This window comes from Microcebus murinus, chromosome 26 (assembly GCF_040939455.1).
Source record: "Microcebus murinus isolate Inina chromosome 26, M.murinus_Inina_mat1.0, whole genome shotgun sequence".
Lineage (NCBI taxonomy): Eukaryota > Metazoa > Chordata > Mammalia > Primates > Cheirogaleidae > Microcebus > Microcebus murinus.
In genome coordinates, this window is record NC_134129.1 from 19,978,176 (window position 1) to 20,000,402 (window position 22,227).

Below are 22,227 nucleotides of genomic sequence, written 5' to 3' on the forward strand. Positions count from 1 at the left end.
CACCTTAATGTGCCTCTATCTTTATAGTTATTTTGGGTTTGTTTTTTTTTTTTTTTTTTTTTTTTGCTTTTCATTCACAAGCTTACATTTTTTTTTTTTTTTTTTTTTTTGAGACAGAGTCTCGCTTTGTTGCCCAGGCTAGAGTGAGTGCCGTGGCGTCAGTCTAGCTCACAGCAACCTCAAACTCCTGGGCTCAAGTGATCCTTCTGCCTCAGCCTCCCAAGTAGCTGGGACTACAGGCATGTGCCACCATGCCCGGCTAATTTTTTATATATATATATCAGTTGGCCAATTGATTTCTTTCTATTTATAGTAGAGACAGGGTCTCGCTCTTGCTCAGGCTGGTTTTGAACTCCTGACCTTGAGCAATCCGCCCGCCTCGGCCTCCCAAGAGCTAGGATTACAGGCGTGAGCCACAGCGCCCGGCCAAGCTTACATTTTTTTATTTTGTTTTCCCCACTAAGTTGCCCATGTCAGTTCCAGTCCCACCATTCCTCAAAATATCTACACACAGAGAGCTGAGTGATTAGAGGCAAAATAAAAATCTGTATAAGGAACCCATAACAATGTCTAGCAAATAGATAAAGCTCAATGATTACTGGTATGTATGCTATATCTGTATCTGGTACTTCTAATGCCACTTCTAATATAACAAACCCTCAAATAAAATACTGGTATGAATACTATATCTGTATCTACCTTTGTCTGTATCTATGGGGAGAGGAATACAGAGAGAGAAAAAATTATGTATATGGCAAAAGAAGGGGAGAGGTGACCTTCCTCTGAAGTCCATAAAATAAAATGTTTACTAGTTCAAAGGGTGAAATCAAAGAGATGAAAATTATATTTGAACCTGATATTCCCTAGGGGGTATCTTGCCTTTGAACAGAAATTCTGAATCTCATATTCTCTTATTCTCAGAGATGTGCTCTGGTCCATCACATCTGTTCTCTATTCCTCGTCGCAAGAGAAGCCATTCTGAAGCAAGCCCTGCTGCGTATGCATAATAAAAAACCCTTCAGAAAACCCCATTTTAACAGATCATTAAATATCATTGCTTGTGAGGGGGTAAAAAAACCCAAGATTCCAGATCAATGCATTTTTATTCTTTTTGGTTTAATTTTTCTATTAGGATACTTAAACAGAAAAGTGCATGATGCCACTTCTAAAATAACAAACCCTCGAATGAAATCCATATGCAAGGAAATTGAGTGTTTCTTAATAAACAAACAAACAAAATCCTCCCTCTATTGCCTAGAGACTTAGATCATAGATGACAGATGTACCTTAAACATGTGTTTAGGTACACCTGGTGTTTAAGGGACACCTGGACACCAGTACAGTTATCAAGTGAGAACCGACAGGCACTGCAGAAATAAACAGATCCTCCCAGGTCTTGTTTCTAACAACTAATATGATGATGCAGCTTTACTTAGTAGTTGCAGTATTTATAGGCAGAGGAGAGTCCAGCTGAGTTTTACGAGGACAAATGAATCGAAGGCAAGGGCAGTGTAAGAGCGAGAAGTTCAGAGGCAAAGGACTTCAACAACTGCAGCCCAATTATTCCACTTCTGGACAAGATCATTTTCTTTTAGGATGAAAAATTTGCATATGTCATACTTCCGGAGCATACTAAACTTCTTATTTGGTGTTATTTTGCAGTTTTTGATATAATTTTGCATTCTATCTCGTGGCCTGATAGGATGATCCCAATTAGGGCATGCTTCGTGTTATGGGAGTAGTGATAAGAGGTACAGGTGAAGATTAAAAGGCTATTCATTAAGATGCATTCCGGTGGAGCGAGGTTCTCTGAGGGTCCCTCTGGCCGTGCTCCCAGGTAATTACTCCCTCTGCTACTCCCTCTGTCACCGTGCCAGGAATACACAAGGGCAAATACGAGAGGTGACACCAATTGGTATGGACTCAGAAAAACTGTCGTAAAAATAATTACTAGCGGTGCCTTTGGTCAAACACCGAATGCAATTGTTTTATTACAGTGATGGCAATGATGAGAAACTCTGTTTCAACAGAGGAAAGAAACGAACACTAGAGAGATAATTGCTGGAGAAAATTGAGAGGAAAAAAAAATTTTTTTTTTTTTCTAAGAAAGCTAATTGGAACCTCTTCTTAAAGCCCGTGTTCACCTTTTACGTCCCAAGAGGAAAACTGATGGACACAGGATGCCTTCGCCTGTCTCGATCCCCTGGGATTCCTTCAGTACTTCTCTCTCGAGCTCCAGAAGGTCTGAGGTCACCAAATAGGTCACGTATAATGTGATTATCGCTTCCTGGTTCTTGCGTCCCTGCTTCTCATTCCCGCTTTCTCTGCGTGTGTTTGTACCGCGGGCAACTCAGCAGCAAGCCCTGTGCTCCCAGCACCCAATGCAACTCCTCAGGCTGAGCAATTCCATCTTCCAGCATCATCCCGGGCTTCCCGTAGAGAAAACGGGGCGCTTTTTTTTTTCCTCTGTTACAACGAAGTTTTTGTTGTATTATGTTCAGTCCTTGTGTTGCAGTTGACACAGGTGTTACATGCTGGCAGGGTTTTTCCCACTTCCTCTGCACAATTAAGGAGATAGATGTTTGTTTAAAGACATTGACTCTCCATGTTGACACACACACACAGTTGCCGCAAAACCAATTTTGTATTCCAGAGATACAGCAGAGAGGAGAAAGATATACGAGGACTTTGCAGTGATTCATTCGTTGGTTTATTTATTCAACACACGTTATCAAACATCCATAATGTTCCAGATTTATGGGACACAACAGGGGGCTGGAGCTTATATTCTAATCCGGGGAGGGGGTTGCGGAATAAAGAGGAAGCATAAAAAGTAAATTGTAAAATTGGGAGAGGAATCAGAAGGTAAAGGTCTAGCTGGGGCATGATTTAAAATAGGGTGGTCAGGCATTTATTGAAACCTTAAAATCTGTACCCCCATAATATGCCGAAATAAAAAAAAAAATAGGGTGGTCAGGATAGAAGTCACAGAGAAAATGACATTGACCAAAGAGACGATGTAAACATTCATCTCATACTTAACCACTTGCACTGCATTTGAAGATGGATTTATTTACTTTAAAATATTTGTCGAGTACTCGCTGGGCACAAGGCACAATGCCTTGTGAAAGACACGTTTAAATCTCTATTTTATACGCCAGTAATCCAGTGTTTGGACAGTTCAAGTGACTTGTTCAACGTCACCCGGCCAGGCAGCCACAACTCAAGAGTCAGGACCAAGGCCCCTCTGACACCTCCAGGTGTTAGGTTTCTTATCTGATAGTCGGGCACAAATACAGTGTCTCGCCATTTGTTCTGGAGTACAGCTCTTACAAGGACCTAACAGACAGTAGCAGTTCATTTTGAATGGTCACCATCGTTATTTTTGTTTTCTAACTCTTAAAATAATAATGCAAGCCTGCTGTGGGAAAGACGTCTCACCCGTACAGCACATGATCTCCTGTGATACCTGCTACAGCCCTTCACAGACGCGAACACTCCGATCGTAGGGAGATGTCTAAATAACTTCCCCAACGGCCATCTCCGGCCAAGAGGTGGCTGAGCCCAAGCCTGGACCCAGGCCTGTCTTGTCTTCAAAGGCTGGGCTTGAGGCAGCTGCTCCACACACGGTTCCTCCTAAATGAGAAGCTTCCAGACTAAGTGGAGATGCACAGAGTCTCGCAGAAGTTTAAGTGAGACCACGTGGGAGAGGTCTCTGGCTCCCAGTTGTGCATAAGGAGAGCAGTCAGCGGGGCTGACCAAGGACCACCTGGCTGCAGTAGTGGGTCGCCGGGTGGGCGGCTCTCCTTTCTATCAACCCACGCATGGCCCCGGGCAGAGACAGCGGTAACCCGGGCAGTTAGTGTGCACAAGCTTCGTCTGGATTACCAGCAGCCGTGAACATTCGGTACACAGACTGTGGGACTGTGGCTGGAGGCTGCTTTGAGTCAAGTGGATAGATACCAACTCTTTCCTGTAGGAAACCCTGGGCCCTCCATCCCCATATCTCTCTGCTGGGGGTGCTTGCAAATTTCAGGGCTGAAAAGGACCTCCTGGTTACCGCGTTCACTGCTTCCCACATTGAAACGGTAATGAGTCGGGGTCCAAATTGGTGAAGTTGGTTCTGGAAGATCATTCTGCTGGTTGTTAGCTGGCCTGAGACTCTTGTTAAGTCTCTACACCTGCATCTTTGATCGCCAAATGATGCAAACGTATTTATTATACTTTTATTTAATTGAGCAATATAAGGAAAGGTTGCCTCTACGGCCCCCAGTACTAGGCTCTTTCCCTAGAGAAACCGTAGTATCGGATTGATGCACTTCCTTTCAGCCTCTTGGGATCTTTTATTTGGGGCCTGCTCGCTTCCCGAAAAGATGTATGTTGATTTGCTCCTCTATGCCATGGGCGTTAGCGGGGCCAGGCCCCCGGGGGGGCTGAGAGAGGGTCTGTAATTGTCTAATTGTCTAATTCTACCTGCAACACGGCATGTAAGTTTAATGAATTCTGGGGTGCAGTGATGGTAAAATCATTTCTCCCTTATACCTAATCCCAGCTCTTCCACTGAGTTTATCACTAATAAATGTGACATTTTGATCCGTATCAGCCTGACTGCTTTGTTGATCACTCATTTGGGTCATTATATTTGTTATTTCCTTAGTTTGTCACTTGTCTAATATTGCAATGGTACCTTATCCTATAGAAATTTTATATTTTAGCAAATCAAATCTGTCATGCTTTGCCTTTATTGCTTCTGCGTTATATGACGCAAAAATTATTTTTAAAGAACTTTATATTTCCTTCCAGTGCATTAATAGCTTTATTGTCTAGGCTTGGCTCTTTAAATCATCCTAAAAATATTTTTATGTAAGGTGTGAGATAGAATTATAGGTGTATCTTCTCGATGGATAGCCAGCCGCCTTAACACAATTCATTGAATAGTGCATTCTTTTCTTATCAAACTGAAATACCAATTTAATACTAATATTAATTTCTGTGTTCCCTGAGCACCTCATGGAAACTTATGAGTCACATAACTCATGCCAAGAGCATACTGCTACTAATGCTTCATGTATTTAAACATATTTCTACCTCCAAGCTTTTAATAAGTAATCATTAATATATCTTATAATTAAATACAGTTTTCCAAAAGCATCATCAGTGCAGATTCTTCCTTGACACGACCATGTTGATTGATCTGCACAGAAGGTGTTGCCAGTATATCTTTTTACCTGGTAGTGGTTTCGTTAGTAGCATTTCACGATCTCTTACTTTTAATCTGTAAGGCTTTCATGCCAGAAAAGAAGGCGGATGTTACTGGTGCTATTGAAAATATTAGGTTCAGACTAAAGTGCACTATAAAGTGACATGAGAAGTTCGAGGCTTCCCAACTCTGACAGCATCAACTCATTATTTAATTAGGCTCTGAAAGCTCTTAGCAGAAAATTTCTGGCCTGATGTCAGAACCTTCCCTGATCAAGAGGCACACACCGTTGAAAGGTTCAGTCTTAAAGGTGCCTTATTGCACAAATATAATTCTGATATTTTCAAAATTATAGTGCCTGACAAGTCATAAATCTTAAGATAGTTCCTTTAGCCTCTCTGTTCCTTCTCTGTTATGTTCCTCCTACATCTTCTCATCTTATTTCCTTAATTTCACTTTGTAAAATTTGCAGGGGAATTTGCATTTTAAATATATTCTTTTCCTTCTAACCATAGTTGCTTCTCATGATAAGCCCATCTAATTAATGTAAAATTCCCATTTTTTTTTTTTTTGTTGGCCTGGATTCACCAAAATATGCATTTGAAAGGATATTGCAACCTAGCCATTTGGCTTTGAAATGGAAAAAAAAGTTAAGTTTGTTAAATAGAGATTGTTTGGGTAAAAGTGGCTCCGTTCAGAAATGGCCACAATGAACTGAGTTAGAAAACACAGTCTATTAACACATTTTCACAACGTCTTAAATGTACTTTGTTAAAATAGCTAGATGTAGTATAGAGTAATGTTTTATCACCAATAATCTAAAGAAATGCTAATACCCAGGTACAGTTAAGCCCTTTTATCCCAAAATAACTTTTAAAGATATGCATTTTAGTTTAATCCTGTCAAGGCTTGAAATTTATGCATAGTTATAGCTCTAGTTTAAAATTTCAAGAAATCTGGTTTTAACACCATTTTCAAGATTTTTAAGGTAGCGTATCTCAGAGCTTAACTCAGCGTGAGCTCTAAAGTCAGACACATCTGAGTCAGAATACGCTCTCTGCCAGCTCCAGTTGTGACCTGCCAAGTTTCCTAACCTCTCTGAGCCTCGGTTTCCTCGTGTGTAAAATAGGCACACGAGGCCTCTGCTTCCTGAGGTCATCGTGAGGTGAAAATGAGGAGCTACCTCTAGTGCACTGAGCATGGTGCCTAGTCCATAGGAACCACTCAATGAATGTTAAGTGCTGTTACAACCTTTAACTCACTTGGTAAAATATGAACTAAGTAAAATTGTCCCAGTTCCTTTACTAAGTCTGTTTCTCTCAGCTCCTTATCTCCTTTAACTAGTGCCTCTACAGGAAAAGGTAACACGCAGTGACATATTGCCATAGTGCCGTGGCCCGTTTACAGGATGGAGGATGAACACAGAACACAAAAGAAAACACAGACGCACATACAAAGATGGTCACATGACTCAAGTGTCCAATGCACCAGTCAGTTTTATTTTATACTCTAAAAAATTAAAGTTAGTTCCCTGTATGTGACCACCCAGGCATTTCAGCCATGGCCATAAATTCCAGAACACGTAGCCTTAAGGACACAGATGTCCCCTGACTCAAGGTTTCCTGGTGGTTGCTCTAGGCGCCAGGCATAGATCACAGACCGAGATTAGCAAGGAGGAGCAAGGCAGCCACGGGGGGCACTTTTGTCCCCAGTTTCTCTTAGGTTGACCCCCTGTGGCTGTGCCTGGCTTAGGTCGCCCCTCCCTTGAGGGGTCTTACCTGTCACTGACTAACCAGCCATCTTATGGGGCCCAGCAGCAATCACAGGAACAATGTGTTTATCGTGTGGCCTCCAGACCCCCACTGCCGTGGGGCTGGGCAGCTCTTACTTACTTGCAGCTCAGGTCCTTTGTTATGCCTCTAGGCAACAGCCTTGTTTGTCACAGGGACCCTGTCTGGAACACATGACTTTCAAACGCTCTGGGCAGAGCACATACATTATTCACTAAATTTAATTCTTAAACCAGGAAAGTATAATGTCAGTCCCCAACATTATAGGATGTGTGTGTGTGTGTGTGTGTGTGTGTGTGTGTGTTTACCTTGCAGCCCTCTCCACTTCTTGAAATAGACCTTTTCCCCCAGGACACAAGAATGAACGAGAAGCTCAATCTAGGCCAATAGTAATAAAATAATGGTGCCAATAACACCCACTCTGGCCTTAAAGGATGGGGGCACGTGACCCTTTTAGGAGAGTGACAGTAAATACCTGGAATTCTTTCTATGGTGTGTGTTGCTATCATAATGATCTGCTCATAAATACACACTGATTATATTTTTTCTAAATCCAAATATTCCCAACCTCTCTGGTCAGTAACTTGAAATGCACATTTATGTATTTATTTATTTATTTATTTATTTATTTATTTATTTATTTATTTATTGAGACAGAGTCTCGCTTTGTTGCCCAGGCTAGAGTGAGTGCCGTGGCGTCAGCCTAGCTCACAGTAACCTCAAACTCCTGGGCTCAAGCGATCCTCCTGCCTCAGCCTCCCGAGTAGCTGGGACTACAGGCATGCGCCACCATGCCCAGCTAATTTTTTCTATATATATATTAGTTGGCCAATTACTTTTCTTTCTATTTATAGTAGAGACGGGGTCTCGCTCTTGCTCAGGCTGGTTTTGAACTCCTGACCTCGAGCAATCCACCCGCCTCAGCCTCCCAGAGTGCTAGGATGACAGGCGTGAGCCACCGCGCCCGGCCGAAATGCACATTTAAAAAGTTAAGTTTATGCATTCAACATTAAGTGTTAGAGTCCTCCAGGGATAAATACAACCAACACCACACATCACTCAGCTTGTTTCAGGAAGAGAGGTTTTCGTTATATTTCAGTGTTAATTGCATCTAATAAAATATCTAAACAGTTTTATAAAGAGGAATTTTTCTCATAAGATTTACATTTTATCTAGTGTAAAATACTTGTCTAAGAGGTGTGCTAGCCAGAGGGATCACTGATCCGGACAGCCAAACACTGTTAGGACCACCTTTCAGTTCTCATTCTCTCTTACTGTGGTTGGGGTCAGGGAAATTATTCACCTGAGACCTTTTTTGGCCAGAGACATAAAGGCCTTTGCTTTCTTTCCCCTCATATACAGTGTAACGTACTCCAGATTATTTGCCTCCCAATCCTCATCTTTGCTGTAGATTAGGGGGCTGATTTGGTGGAGTATTATGTTGTCCCCGTATAGGTTATAGATACATTACTATATCTCGAAGCTTGGGGTTTGTCACGTAAGGTAGGTTGGTGTCCCAAGTGTATTCTCAGACACAGCCAATAAGGAAGTTACTCCATGTATACAAGTATAGTTATCAAGAGAAAGCCATTTATCATTCACATAGGTAAAGAATTAAAGACAGGAATAGATGTAGCATCTATGATATTTTGAATTTTTCCAATTTGGCTTGCACGGAGGGTGGAAGTAATAGAAAACGAGTTTTAGAGTTCAAGTTGGAACTAGGCCATGGAAGGTCTTGTCTGTGGAGCTAAGAGATTTGGATCTGTTTCTGAAAGCCATTGATATTTTCTGAGAACAGGTACTGTAGTAAGAGTCATGATTTAGTGCTAGGTATCTGGGACCATTGTCTTAGCGTGGGTGTCAGAGGTAGAAATCAGAGGCGAAAGGGTCTCTAGAGGCCAGTTGCAATCGATTCAGTAAGAGTTAAAGACGGTCATAACTGTGAGGGTGAAGACTGAAGATGAGGAAAATAATTGAGGTATTATCAGAGCACACTCAACAAGATCAGCTTAACTGTTCACAGAGGGAGAGAAGTGGGTAGAGAAAGTGGGAAACAAAATAGTGAAGATGACTCCGGAATTTCAAACCTGGGCAATTACAAAGATTGTATGGTGCTTTTACAAAAAAGAAAAAAAAAAAATAGAAAACCCAGGAAGAGGAACTGGTTGAGAGGGAAAAGAATAGTGGGGTTATTTTTTGACATATGGTTTTTTGAAGTTTAGGAGATATCCGAAAGGCAGTAAAAACATGAGACTGGAACTTCAAAGGAATGATCAGCTGCTTGACATGTGTGGAGTCAGCTACAGATATGAGACGACTCAGTGATTGTGCATACATGTATTTGTGCTTGTGTGCATGTGTTGGAATGGGTAGGTGGGTGGCTGTATCAGTGTGTTTATGGAAAAAGAGAGAACATGGTGTGTTGTGGGAACAGAGAAGATGTAGGAAGACTGCACACCTCATTATTTAGATAAGGGTTGATCTATATGATTGAGGAGAATTTAGACTAGATATGACAATTGTTTTTCAAAATTCTAAGGACTGTTAGTTGAAAGAGGGGAATAGATTGATTCTCTATTGCTCCAGAAGGCAGAAATAGGACCAGTGGATGGCATTGTTTTAGGAGACAGATTATGGCTGAACATAGGAATTTTCAAACATTTAGGGAACCCTCAAAGTAGGAAGATTTGCACTACAGTGTTATGGGATTATCACTACTAGAGAAGCCTAAGCATAAACAAGATGACTACTTGACAGAACCTGCCGGAAATTTTATGTTAATAGAGAAATTAAGATCCTGCGATTCATATTCAGTATCATCCACTTATTACGGATTATATTATGCTCACTTACACAAGATGAGAAACTCAACGTCTACCAACGGCCAGGCGTTAGACCAAATGCACTCGTCTGAGTTTCCAAGGGCTACTGTAACAAATTACATAAAACCTGACAACTTACAAAAAAAGACAGAAATGTATTCTCTAACAGCGCCAGGGGCCTGATGTCCAAAATCAGTTTCACTGAACTGAAATCAAGGTGTTAGCAGGGCCACTCTATCTTCTGAGGTTCTGGGCGGGAATCGGTTCCTTGGTTCTGGTGGCCGCCGACATTTCCTTGATTTTGTGGCCACAACCCTCCAATCTCTGCATCTCTGGTCACATTGCCTCCTTTTCCACTGCATGTGTGTCAGGCCTCTCTCTGCCTCCCTCTTGTAAGGATACCATACCTGTGATTAAATTTAGGCTGCAGCCTGACAATCCAGTATAGCTTTTCCCCATGTCAAAAATCGTTAATCACAGCTGCAAAGACTTTGGTAATAGAAGGTGAAATTTACAGGTTCCAAGGATTTGCACCTGCTGTCTTTTCTTAGTCCACTTTCTAGCCACTGCACACGACTTCCTCACATGCATTTTGACTTAAAGCAGCACTAAGGAGAGAGGTGCCATATTTCTCTTCCTTCTTATGCAAAATAGGAAAATGAGTCTTAAAGACTGATTTTGGCAGCCAGCAAGGAGATGTCAACACTTTATGTTTCGAGCACAGTGTTGCTGCTTTTCAAAGGCTAGGCATTTGTTTTTTTTTTTTTTTTTTATTGCACCACAAAATGAAATTAAGCTTTGCTATGCACATATATGATTCCATTTTCCATTCATTCTAGCCATTCTGCACCAAGCTGTCTCCATAACAAGCACACTTTTATAAATCTCAAAGTGCGAAGAGACGGCATTCACATCAAATAGTATAGCAGCTACGACAAGCTGCATCTCACTGAACATTGTTGGAAATATTTGAAAACATTTATTGATAGGCGGGCACCTAAGATCCAAAGAGATGGAACAAATAAAAATGCCCTCAACTATGGCTTCTGCTGGCAATTACTACTGCTCCTGCTCCTGTTAGCCTGATTGTTTGTTTAATTTTGGTTTTTCTTTCTTTCTTTTTTTGTTGTTTTGTTTTGGTTTGGTTTTTGTGGGGTTTTTTGGTCTCCTTTCAACCTCTGCTTTCCCTGTTGTCACTGAGAGTTTTTTTTCTCAGGCTTAAGGCAGCTGTTTAGTGTTGTATAACAGGTAACAACAATTTACAACCAGCACGGTTTTATGTTTATATAAATTTTTTATACACAGCACATCATAAGTGCACCTCCAACCTATATTTACAGAGCACCTTTTTTCCCCCCTTTCCAGAGCCATCAGACGTGTTGTAGAGACAACATCTCATTAATCCTTGCCAAGTACCTTGCAGGTGTTATGATCCACGTTTTATAGATGTGGAACAAGCAGGCATAGGCTTGTGTTCACAAATTTGAAAACCGTTATAAATCTTCCCTCTCGTATACCATATGCTTGTGAAAAAAGGAGGTCATTAGAAGGTGGCTACCTAACTAAAATGTGAAAAATAACTCGGATGACATCCATATCAAGGAACGATACATTCAGAGGTGCAGACCTTGGGATGGGTAAGGAGTTGTGTATCAGTCTTCATTCCAGAATCAAAAAGGAATCTCGGCATCTTTATGTGGTTTTTGTTCTTGTTTTAAAGCACAGGGGGTGTGAATGTGGCCTAGAATCCTAGCTCCCATGGGTGGAAATCAGTTTTACAGGAAGAGCTCTGGCAAGGTTTCTGTAGTAATTTTGCATGCTATAGGGCTTCCGGAAAGGACAAGTGAACACATGATGCGTTTTTCTACTAGATAGATTTAGGTGCGGGTACAATCGTATAAATGATGTAGAATTCTTCTGCGGAGCAAAAAAAATCATTTTTCCTTATCATGTATGGGTCTCAAATGCTTATTATCTCTCTTTAATGAGCAAAAGGGATAACTAACCTAGGGACCTTCCCAAATGAATGATATTTCCATTAACTGGAGAGGCCGTGAGGTCCTTCTTATTATTGACTGCTAGAGATTTGTCTTTTTCCATTCTTTCATTTCTTTCTTTGTTTCAGTGATGCACCGTAAGCTTAGTTATATTTGGGTTTACCTCTTTTTGTTAAAACAACAAAACAAAACAAAAATGAACTTCTTTGGGAATAAAATAATCCCCTATATGTCTAGACATTGTTTTGTAGATTATACTAATTTCACTTAATTTAGGTCAGTAATGGTTAACAAATGTTTACAGGCTTAGCCATGTGGTGGTGTTTCAGGAAATTTGAAAATATAAAAAGAAAGAATCTGTCCCATAAACAACTATGGTAGTGTGTGTGTGTGTGTGTGTGTGTGTGTGTGTGTGTGTGTGTGTTTTGTGGGGCAGAACATGGGAGTGAAAGTTAAAATTAGTATGGAAATAACTGTTATTTAAGAGAAAATAGGCTCAGTACTTTGAGATAGATTCAGACAAACTGCTATGGGCCATTAAGAGAAGCAAGAAATCGTGGGAAACCATATCCAAACATGGGAATGGAATGTTTTCTGCTGAAAACAATGTTTGGAACAGGTCTGAAGTGTAGTTAAAAAAGGGTACAGAGTGTGGAGCAAGAAAGGAATACTGTCCATGGGTAAGGAAGCAGGCACTAATAGAGTGAGGGATTTACCAGAAACAAGAATACTGTAGTCACTGTATAGAGAGCACTGTAAATGAGCTGAAATAATCATTCGGGTCACACCGAGCACAATCTTCAAAGCTAAGATGCCACATTCAAATTTTATTTTATGTGCAGAGGAGCTATTTGGAAGGTCTTTTGTGCAAGGAGATACTTGCTGGAATTAGACTTTAGGGATATTTATTTCACAGTGGTGTGGAGAATGGTTTGAAGTAGGACTAAAGTGGGGTCAGAGAAGTGGTTAGGAAACACAGTGAGAAATAATGAGAAATCTGTCATGGGTGGTGGAAATGGGAACAGAAATGAAGGCATAGAGTCAAGAGCTGTTGTAATGGTAGACTTGATAAGACTTGACAAGGGCTTGAAAATAGAATATGAATCCACTGGGTAGCCGAAGGTGACCTTGAACATCATCTAAAGAAATAGCTGAGTCATACATAGCAAGACACAGATTTGTAGAATGGGAGGAAGGCAGTACGATTGCCTTTGGAAACCTCTTCCAATATATGTTCCACTAAACAAACATATTTTCCCTCACATTTTTTTCTAATGCTACGTTACATTTGCTTATTCACTTTAATAGTACTGTTTATTCAGTGATAAAACAAATCAGCCTTATGAACTGATGAACTGAGTATACAGGAAAACATAAGACATCATTTTTTGCCTTGATAAATAATACATTTAAATAATACTAAATAATAATGATAATATAAATAATAATTATTATTTATAATTTTATATTTAAATATTTATTATAAGAATTTAAATCATAATAAATATTAAATTTAATAAATAAAATTTTGGAAATAATACATTTTTGAGGGACTTAGGACACCAAAAAGTTTGACTTTGGGGCCAGTTTTGTGTGGAGGAGTGACGGGAACATTCTTATTCTGTGGCCATCTAAGCGAATATTTAATAGCATTAAAGGTGGGCATGCTAGGTACCAAATGAATGTTACAGTTAACAGTAGATGCTAGAGAAGTTTAGAGGTGTGCAGATCATTTCACTCATTTGGTTAAGCAAGAACTCTGATCAAGGCATCGTTATAGAATAGAAAAACAGAGTTTCTGCCTTTAAAGGATTTACAAGTAAGGTCCGAGAGACACACAATACATAAGTGCAATGTAAAGCTAACAAGTACAGAGAGAATCAGAACGGTGGGTCGGTGACGATCACGCCACGATGCAAAGAGGAGTGCCACCATGTTTCCCTTTGCAAATCACACTTCTTTCTTTTCTTTTTTTTTTTTATTATCCTTCAGCCATTTAAAAGTGGCTAAGTAATGCTGATGGGGATCATAGACCGCGTAAAGGAGTGAGTTCAGTTTTTCTCAAAATAAGTTAATATTTTATTTGCTGAAATAGTCTTTTGCTCTAAGAAGAACACATCTCCCTCGTGACCTCTGTGTTTTAATTTAGTCTGGCAGCTTTACGGAGGAGTTAAACGCGACTCCCGTTCCTTGGCTCGCTCCGATCACAAGACACCCTCTTTTTATTTTATTCCTTGCTCCTTTCTCCACGCCCTGTTCAGACTTCCCTTACACCTGCACTTGCCACACTCCAAGTCTGAACTACTTAGTATCAGGGACTGTGGTTGTGTCTGTGTGTGTGTGTGTGTGTGTGTGTGCGTGTGCGTGCACGTGTGTGTCTCTCCCTCTATAACTGACATTGTGCCTTGCACACAGACACACAGACATTTGTGAAATCAAAATGGAGGCCCTTTCCCCCTTCTGGTGTAACTGCTTGATACTTAGAAGCATGTGGTGCTGATATTTAAGATAGATTGGCTCATTCTGTTCAAGTACCACATAACCATTCACACACCATTGAGTTTAGTACTATTAAAGGATAATTTCCCTTCTAGGAATTGCGCCTGTTGCAGATACATTTTACATACCCAGTCGTTTTTATCATCACTAGGCAGGTCAAGATATTAAAATAAAACGTTTTGTGTTTTTTCTTTTTTTTTTCCCCAAATGTGCAGCTATACACATTGACTTCATTTGGAAACGCTTGTGTATTCAAAGAAAAATGTAGAGGTACTCTTATTGAACATGCCCACACCTAAAAGTACCCAGAAATCACATGGCCTTTTTAAAGACAAAAGTATTGACATCTAGTTTCAGAGCTGCACTATCTACCCAAACGACTAGGAAAAGCTATCTTTTCCTTCATTCTATTTCAATGTAATAAAACCCAATGGGATTAATCAAAAGCCCTGTTTGGGTAAGCTTTACAAATTTGGGCCCATTATGATACCTTCCATTTGTTTTATTTTACTTAATGTAATGTTTTTATTGCTGCTTGTAATTTACACGTTTTTTGATAACCTGTAATAGGGCTTTTTTTTGTTTTATTTTCCTAAATAAATTCCTTTTGGGACATGAAAATGTAACACTCGATAGCCTCTCAAATCTAAATCTATATAATATTAGATAAATCTGACTATAAACTAATAATAATTCATGTTACATAGAACTTTACAGCTTACAAATTGCTTTCACATAAATGGTCTCATTTGATTCCTACCATAGCCACGTGGCTAGTTATTACTATTCTAAAGTCCTTCTTAAAAGGAGATACAAATTTGAGAACTAAGTAAACTAAGAGACTTGTCTATAATTCATAAATACATGGGCAATATGTGCAGAACCAGAATTAGAATAAAAGCATTTGGATTTCTTAATCAGTACTCTCGATATTCAAGTGAACAAATACGCCACGCCATGGCCAAATAGAACGTGTATATTTATGCTGAATAATAATTAGCATTTTCTGCATTTATATATGCCAGACTCATTCACAATACTGAACATGTTCATTTAATCCTTACCACAACCCTTCCAAGTTTCAACATGAGGAAGCTAAGGTTACATGAAAGTAAGTAACTTACCCAAGAAAACAAATCTAGTAAATTGTTAAAATGGGATGTGAACCCAGTCAGGCTACACTTTGCTGCCGTAAGCATCATTCTCCCTGCTGGTGTTTGGACAATAAGAATAGATTAAATTAACAAGCATAAATTGATACTGTCTTCTAGGACTACACTTCCTATCAGTGAACTTACAGAAAGTTGTCCTTGATCCCTGAAATTATGTGATTTAATACTTTAGTGGAAATCAAACTTGTTTCACCATTCTAAGAGGTAATTTCTATTCATGGTAACCTTGCAGTGTTTAATATTTAATTAGAATTTTACAGCTTAGAAATTCCTTTGTATTCATCATATTACTTAAAATTACAGACCTTTATAAGATAAAAGAACTTAGGGGACAACCCCAAAATATTAATATTAATCAGTACAAACCAACTATTAAAGAGGTTCATGACCAGCACAAAGTACTTGCTTAACTGGAGTGGCTGAACCAGGCTCAAACTCAGTTCTCCAAAGGTTATTTCCACTGTGATTAAAAAAAAAAAAATGTCAGCACAATAAATGAGTATCATGTATGTGTGTATGCGTGTGTGTGTGTGTACTGAACTTTAAAAAATAATCTCGATGGGGCATGACTTAGGTAGCTGGTTTGCGAGGACGCCCACAGGCAAGGCTGTACTTCCCACTGAAACTTGCTCAAAGCCTGGAGCATTCCTGGGTGGATATTTTAGTCTATTTCACGGCAAATGGCCAAACGGAAAAGTTGATTAATTGTTCCAACATTTGAAATTTCCTAGGTGTACCTTATGTATCTGACGCTTCTAAATAATTAACTCGTTTGTAAACATAAACCTTAGATACGTGTGAGATTTGCTTATTCGCTGATCTGCGGCTTACACTTTAATAATTAGCCGTGAGTTCTCCGTGTGATGAAAGAAAGCATAGCTGGTGAGACCGCCAAAACACATGCACGTTTTCCTTTTTTATACCAAGCCTGTTTGCTGCTCTGACTCACAGGGCAAAATGCTTTCAGGAAGATCATTCAGATATACATGGTATATTTGTTACTAATTGGGACACAGAGAAGTTTCTAATAGTCATGCTGTTCCCATGCACTCAAGACTTGGTGATACTTAAATTATCGTTCATGTTGTGCTTAACGCATTTCGAGTGGCTTTGGACCGTTGAATGGAATAATGTAAAATTTAAGTATTAAATTATCCCTGAAAGCCTACAATTAGCAGGCATCTTCAAGGAAGCTAGGCAATCAGAGTAAATCATTATTTCCTCTGAATTATTTTATTTTTCTCAATTTCATGTCATAAAAGCAGGTAAATCAATTTAACTTGTTGTAACTTAGTCCGAATTTGAATGCACTAGGTAATCAATAACAATTTTAAGTATGTGCTTAGTCAAGTAATAAAAAATGCTGGCATAAATCAAAAGGAGACTAATAATCATACCTAATAATTTATATAAAGAACTATAATATTATAGTATGTAAACTATATTTAGTATAGTTTTATATATAAATATTTAATTTATATAAAAATTATTTATATTTTATATTTATATAAGTATTTATATAAATATATTTATATAAATATACATTTATATAAATATAAATATTTATATATAAATATTATAGTATATAAACATTCAAAAATGTGGACAGAATAAAGCCAAGTGTTCTCCATTAAGTCATAATATAAACCTCTGAATCTATTTGGTCTGGTTTGGAGTCGACCTTGCCTAAGGATAGCTTATTAAATAGAAATCACAAAACATAAAATTGTATATATTTGTTAACTCTCATTAATATGTATAACTATTGTAAGTTTTTTTTAAAGAAGCTCTTAAAAATCATAGTAAATTCAGATTCATACTCCCTTTTCTTCATAGTTCTTAAAGTCTACAACAAGAGATATTCTAAATCTTCCTCTGCATTTTTAAACAATTATTATAAAATACAATAAAATAGACTATATTCCTGGCCATGTTCTGATCCATCTTATTTGGTTTTTTTTTGGGGGGGGGGGGTGGGAAGTGAGAAAAGGGATATAGGTGGTTAAAAAGTGGCAAAGAAAGTGGAGAAAGAATTGGGAAAAAAATTTTAAAAGCTAGCGTAAGAAATTCCACCCCTTGGTGTGGAATGCATCTTAGCTCATCTTTCCAGAAAATTGTAGGTGTCCTTGCCCACATATATTCAGTTGTTTTTTCTGCATCGTTTTCTCCTCGTGCACTTGGAGTTAGCGCGAGCCTGTGAGGTTGATCAGAGCAAGGAGCTCACCCATATGTGTGTCACCTCCAGAACCCAGTACCATGTCTGGCTCAGTACCAAATCCTCAGCTGAACTCATTGACACTTTCTTTAAAGAAGTCTGCTTTGATCTTTCTCTTTCACTACAGGAGCAATTCATTTCTATCACACATGTTGCATTCTGTTGTACCGTGAAGATTCTGTATTCATGCGTGTTCTTTGAGGGGGGGAGGCTTTATTTCCATCAATAACTTGTAATGCCATTGGCCCTAGTAACTGTATATAACCCATTTAGCAAACATATGGACCTTATATAACTCTGAATCCTCCCTGGCATCTGTCCTCAAGCATTTTTTTCCTCCCAGTGACTAGAGAGACAGAATAAGGCATTTGCTGTCATGGTATCTAGTATTCTCTTTCTGTGCTGTCTTCCTCTTAGGAGTTATTATTTTCTGCCCGAGTATCTCTGTATAACGTTCTGTTCTCCTGCCTATAAACACAAAATTATTTTTCCCAGCGCTCATCTATCCTTAAATGTAAATTAGTTTGCTTAGATATTTGCAGTTTAATCCTTTAGTCCTTACTGGAAGTGACACTCATAGATTCCTTTAATAGGGATTTTTGATTTAAAGTATTGCAGAAGATAGAAAGGATAAAAAATACCATTGTTTTATATCCTATGTTGCATTAAGGTGGTGAGTGTCATGCTGTCTTGGGATCACATTCCGCTGTACAGGTGGTTAGATAAAGAGATACGTCTCCTCCAGCAAACCCACCTGCATATAAACACACGGATACAAACCCTTCAGCACACATAATAAAACCTCTGGGGATGGGCATGACATACATACATTCAAAAACTTCCACCGATACACCTTCATGTACTCTCACTGTTGAGCATAATTATCCTAGACCCTTTTATATGGTATCTCATTTACTCTTAAAATAACCCCATGAGGAAAGCCGTCCTACCCCATTTTATGGATGAGCAAAACTAAGGCTTCCAGAAGCTAAGTATCTTGCTCAAGGCCACAAAGCTTGTATTTACTAGAGAGCTAGGATCAAATGGTCAGCAGGATTCCAAACGTGTCGTATTTTCAATATCACTGCCACAAAAAGCTAGCGCCACTTAAAACTAATCCTGCAAGTAACAGCCCCTCTCTAGTCGGTGGAGCAGATGGCTGTTGGCCAGGGTGGGTCTGTTACTCAGGGACTCGGGGTAAAAGAGAGGGCACACTTGACTGGGTCATTGGAGAGAATTTAATATGACAGTTCACAGCAGTGTGTGCAGTGCCCTAGGACTAGTCACAGTAGGCTTGGGGGACACCTGCAGGCCAGACATAGTGAGCCTCGATTTACTGGAGTCCGGGGAGAAGGGTGGTGGAAGAGTGAAGGAGGAGAAGAGAAGGAAGAGGGAGACAGAGATGGAAGTTGCTGCCTGACAGGGCCGGGCCTCCTCCATTCCTGGGGAACAACCGGGTCCCAGCAATCCTGGAGTGGGTGGGCGTTGTCCTGCTGGTCTTCGCCGTTGGCTGAATCCAGCCGGAACACGGAGGGCAAGGGAGCTTAGAGTCCATACCCGCCGGCCACTCAGGACAGAAGCACTTAGGGGCTGGACGTGGGAAAGTCTAGCACGGTGTTTGCAGCCCCGCCTTTCCCACCCGACCGCTAAGCCTCACCCCCATTCTCCCCGAGAGCAAATAAAAATTGCACAGGCTTAACACAGAACAAACAAACAACTTTTTAAAAACCTAAGCTTGCAAATACTTCCGAAATGGTATCAGTGCACTTTCTTACAGAACAATTATAAGCATTGGCATTGGTTCTAGTTTTGCTGTATTAGTGACAGAGGAAGGTTGAAATATGGGTTAAGACCTTCCCTCAAATAGGTACGTATGCTTTAAAATGGTCATTGTTTTTCTTTGGCAGGGTGGTCAGGTTGAGGTATAATTTTATGTACAAAAAAACCTACCCATTTTAGGTGTACGATTCTATCGGTTTTCACAAACATACATACCTTCCTGTAACCAACACCAAAATCAAGATATGGAATTTTTCCATTATTCCGAAAAGTCGTGAAGCTCTTTAAAATCTTTAATCTCGCTCAGCTAAATATTTGGTATCAACTTTCGTTTCCTCTGATTTTAAATAGGAAAATTGGCATGGCGACCAGCAATCTATTTTGCACATAGGAGCTGCTTTTGTGAACAGTGTTTGCGTTCACTTGTCTCCTCGGTGTTCTGAGTAAAATAAACTACCCACCATGGGTAACTACCCATGTCGGTTATTAACTCATTTCATATATTAATATATCAGACTGAGAAATACTTCCCAACCTTAGCTGCACACTGAAATCGCTTGGATCTATTAGTGGCCTGACGGGCAGGTGGCACACCTTGACTCAGGATGTCTGAAGTGGTTTCCAAGTCATCCATCATCCAAAGCTTTCTAGGAGATTCCAGTACACAGCTGAGGTCGAGACTCTCAGAATTAGACCAGTTGTTCTCAAGTCTGGCTGTCCCGCAAAACCCCTTGGGCAGTTGTGTCAAAATACTGATGCCTGATTCCCCCAAATTCTGTTTTATACAACTTGTTCGTGAAAGTTAACTATAAGGAAAAAAAAAATAAGATTTGGGTAACTTAGGTCTCTGAATGGCTGGGCTGTGCACTTAATCAAGGTTTTTATTATAGTGCTGGGTGTGTGGTAAGTGTTCAATAAATGTTAAACACAAGTCCTAACCCTGCAGTGGAGTCAACGGGAATAAAATATCCTCCCTCTTGGAAATCAACCGTGCATTTGAAATAATTATCTTGGCAAACTATCCTTTTGTGAAAAACTGTCTTCCTAGGTAATTTACCTCACATTGTAAGCCTTATATTTTAAGAGAATACTGTATTTCAGCTATATTTTCACACCATAATAGTAGGCCCATATATATCTTATAGCACTTTCATAATTCTTTCCAAGAAAGTAGACAGGAAACAAGATTAAGAGACTAAAGGTAAGATTTAAAGCAGCCTCCCATTTAGAAGCATAAATGATGCCACTGCAGCCCTGGGCCAGGGAAACGCCACTACTTTGTAAAAAAGAGCGATGGCCCGTTCTTGCTTCCACAGTGGCAAAATACACACACAAAGGACACCTGGTGCTGTGACTAGAACACAAACGAGCCAAGTGTCTAGTGAAACAGATAGAGGACAGGCAAGCAAAACGTTTCCATATGTCATTTTCAGATTTCAGGAGATAGCAACTAAAATAGCAAACATCTTTTTTTTTTTTTTTCCAGCATAAAGGTATGGATGATCTATTACGGCAAACATTCTCCTTAAGCAAACCTCTTTCAATGGACCCTATAAACACCCCCGGTATTGTGTTTTGCACCCAACACGTAGACTCGTGCAACAAAGAGCATTTTTTTCTTAAAGATAAATATTCTTAGTTCAACAACAGAAAACTTAGAATTTATTTAATGTGAACTTCCCACGTCTCATTCAACTCTTCTTCTTTTTTTTTTTTTTCCTTTGTAGGACCACCCCAGAAAACAGTGTCACCCAAACAGGAACCCGAAGACAGGAAAGAGGATAAAGTCACAGGCAAAGGCAGCGAAAGTGGCACTTCCTGCAATGACCTCTCCACTTCCAGCTGCGACAGCCGCTCGGAGGCAAGCACCCCCCAGGACAACCCGCCCAGCGCCCAGCTGGCAGCCGCCCACCAGCCCAACACCCTGACTTTGGATCGCCCCTCCAAAAAGGCGCCCCTGCAGTGGATGCCCCCGCCAGACAAGCGCAGGAACAGCGAACTTTTTCAGACGCTCATCAGCAAGTCCCGGGAAACCAATCTTTCCAAAAAGAAAGTCTGCGAGAAGCTGAGTGCAGAGGAAGAAATGAAGAAGTGTATTCAGGATTTCAAAAAGATCCACATCCCAGATTGCTTCCCAGAGCGCAAGCGCCAGTGGCAGTCTGAACTCTTGCAGAAGTACGGGCTATAGTGACTGCCACGTCCCCCCCCCCGCAGGGTCTTGACGGCGTTCGATGTTTACTACAGTGTCACCACCTGACTGATGTTCTAACAGTGGTCAGCGTGATTCTTGCTGCTCTTCCTTCTTTTTCTGTGAACAGTGGATGTGGGACAAGATTTTTCTTTCGTTCTTTTGTGGTTGTTGTTTTTAGAAACATGATAAAAAAAAAATAAGGGGGTGGGGAGGGTAATGAAATCAATAAATGTCAAATTGAAATGGTATATTTGATTATTCAAACCATTCTGCAAGAACGAGAGTAAAATGTGCATGATCAAGAAGCGTAGAATCTTGATTTTTTTTTTTTTTTTTGAGCTGTGGTCAACTGGACATGTCTGTCATTTTGCAACTCACCAAAAAAAAAAAAAAAAAAAAAAAAACGAACCATCGTATCTTTGCATCAACCAAAAGGACAATATGGATGAAGGAACATAAAGCAAAAATTTAGGGGATGGTTTTAGGATGCAAATCCAAAACTATCTAACTGTTAATGCAATAAAACGAGTATTATTTTTGCATGAGCACAATGTTACAA

General features: G+C 39.8%; 1 protein-coding gene across 1 annotated transcript in view; it reads left to right on the forward strand.

Annotated features, from left to right (window-relative positions):
• Window positions 1-21,677, forward strand: part of KCTD8 (potassium channel tetramerization domain containing 8) — a 185,144-nt gene extending 163,467 nt beyond the window's left edge. Inside the window, exon 2 of the mRNA XM_075997831.1 lies at window positions 21,205-21,677. Coding sequence (XP_075853946.1) covers window positions 21,205-21,665 — 461 coding nt within the window. The 3' untranslated portion in view covers window positions 21,666-21,677. The remainder of the gene's footprint in view (window positions 1-21,204) is intronic.
• Window positions 21,678-22,227: the final 550 nt, after the last annotated feature.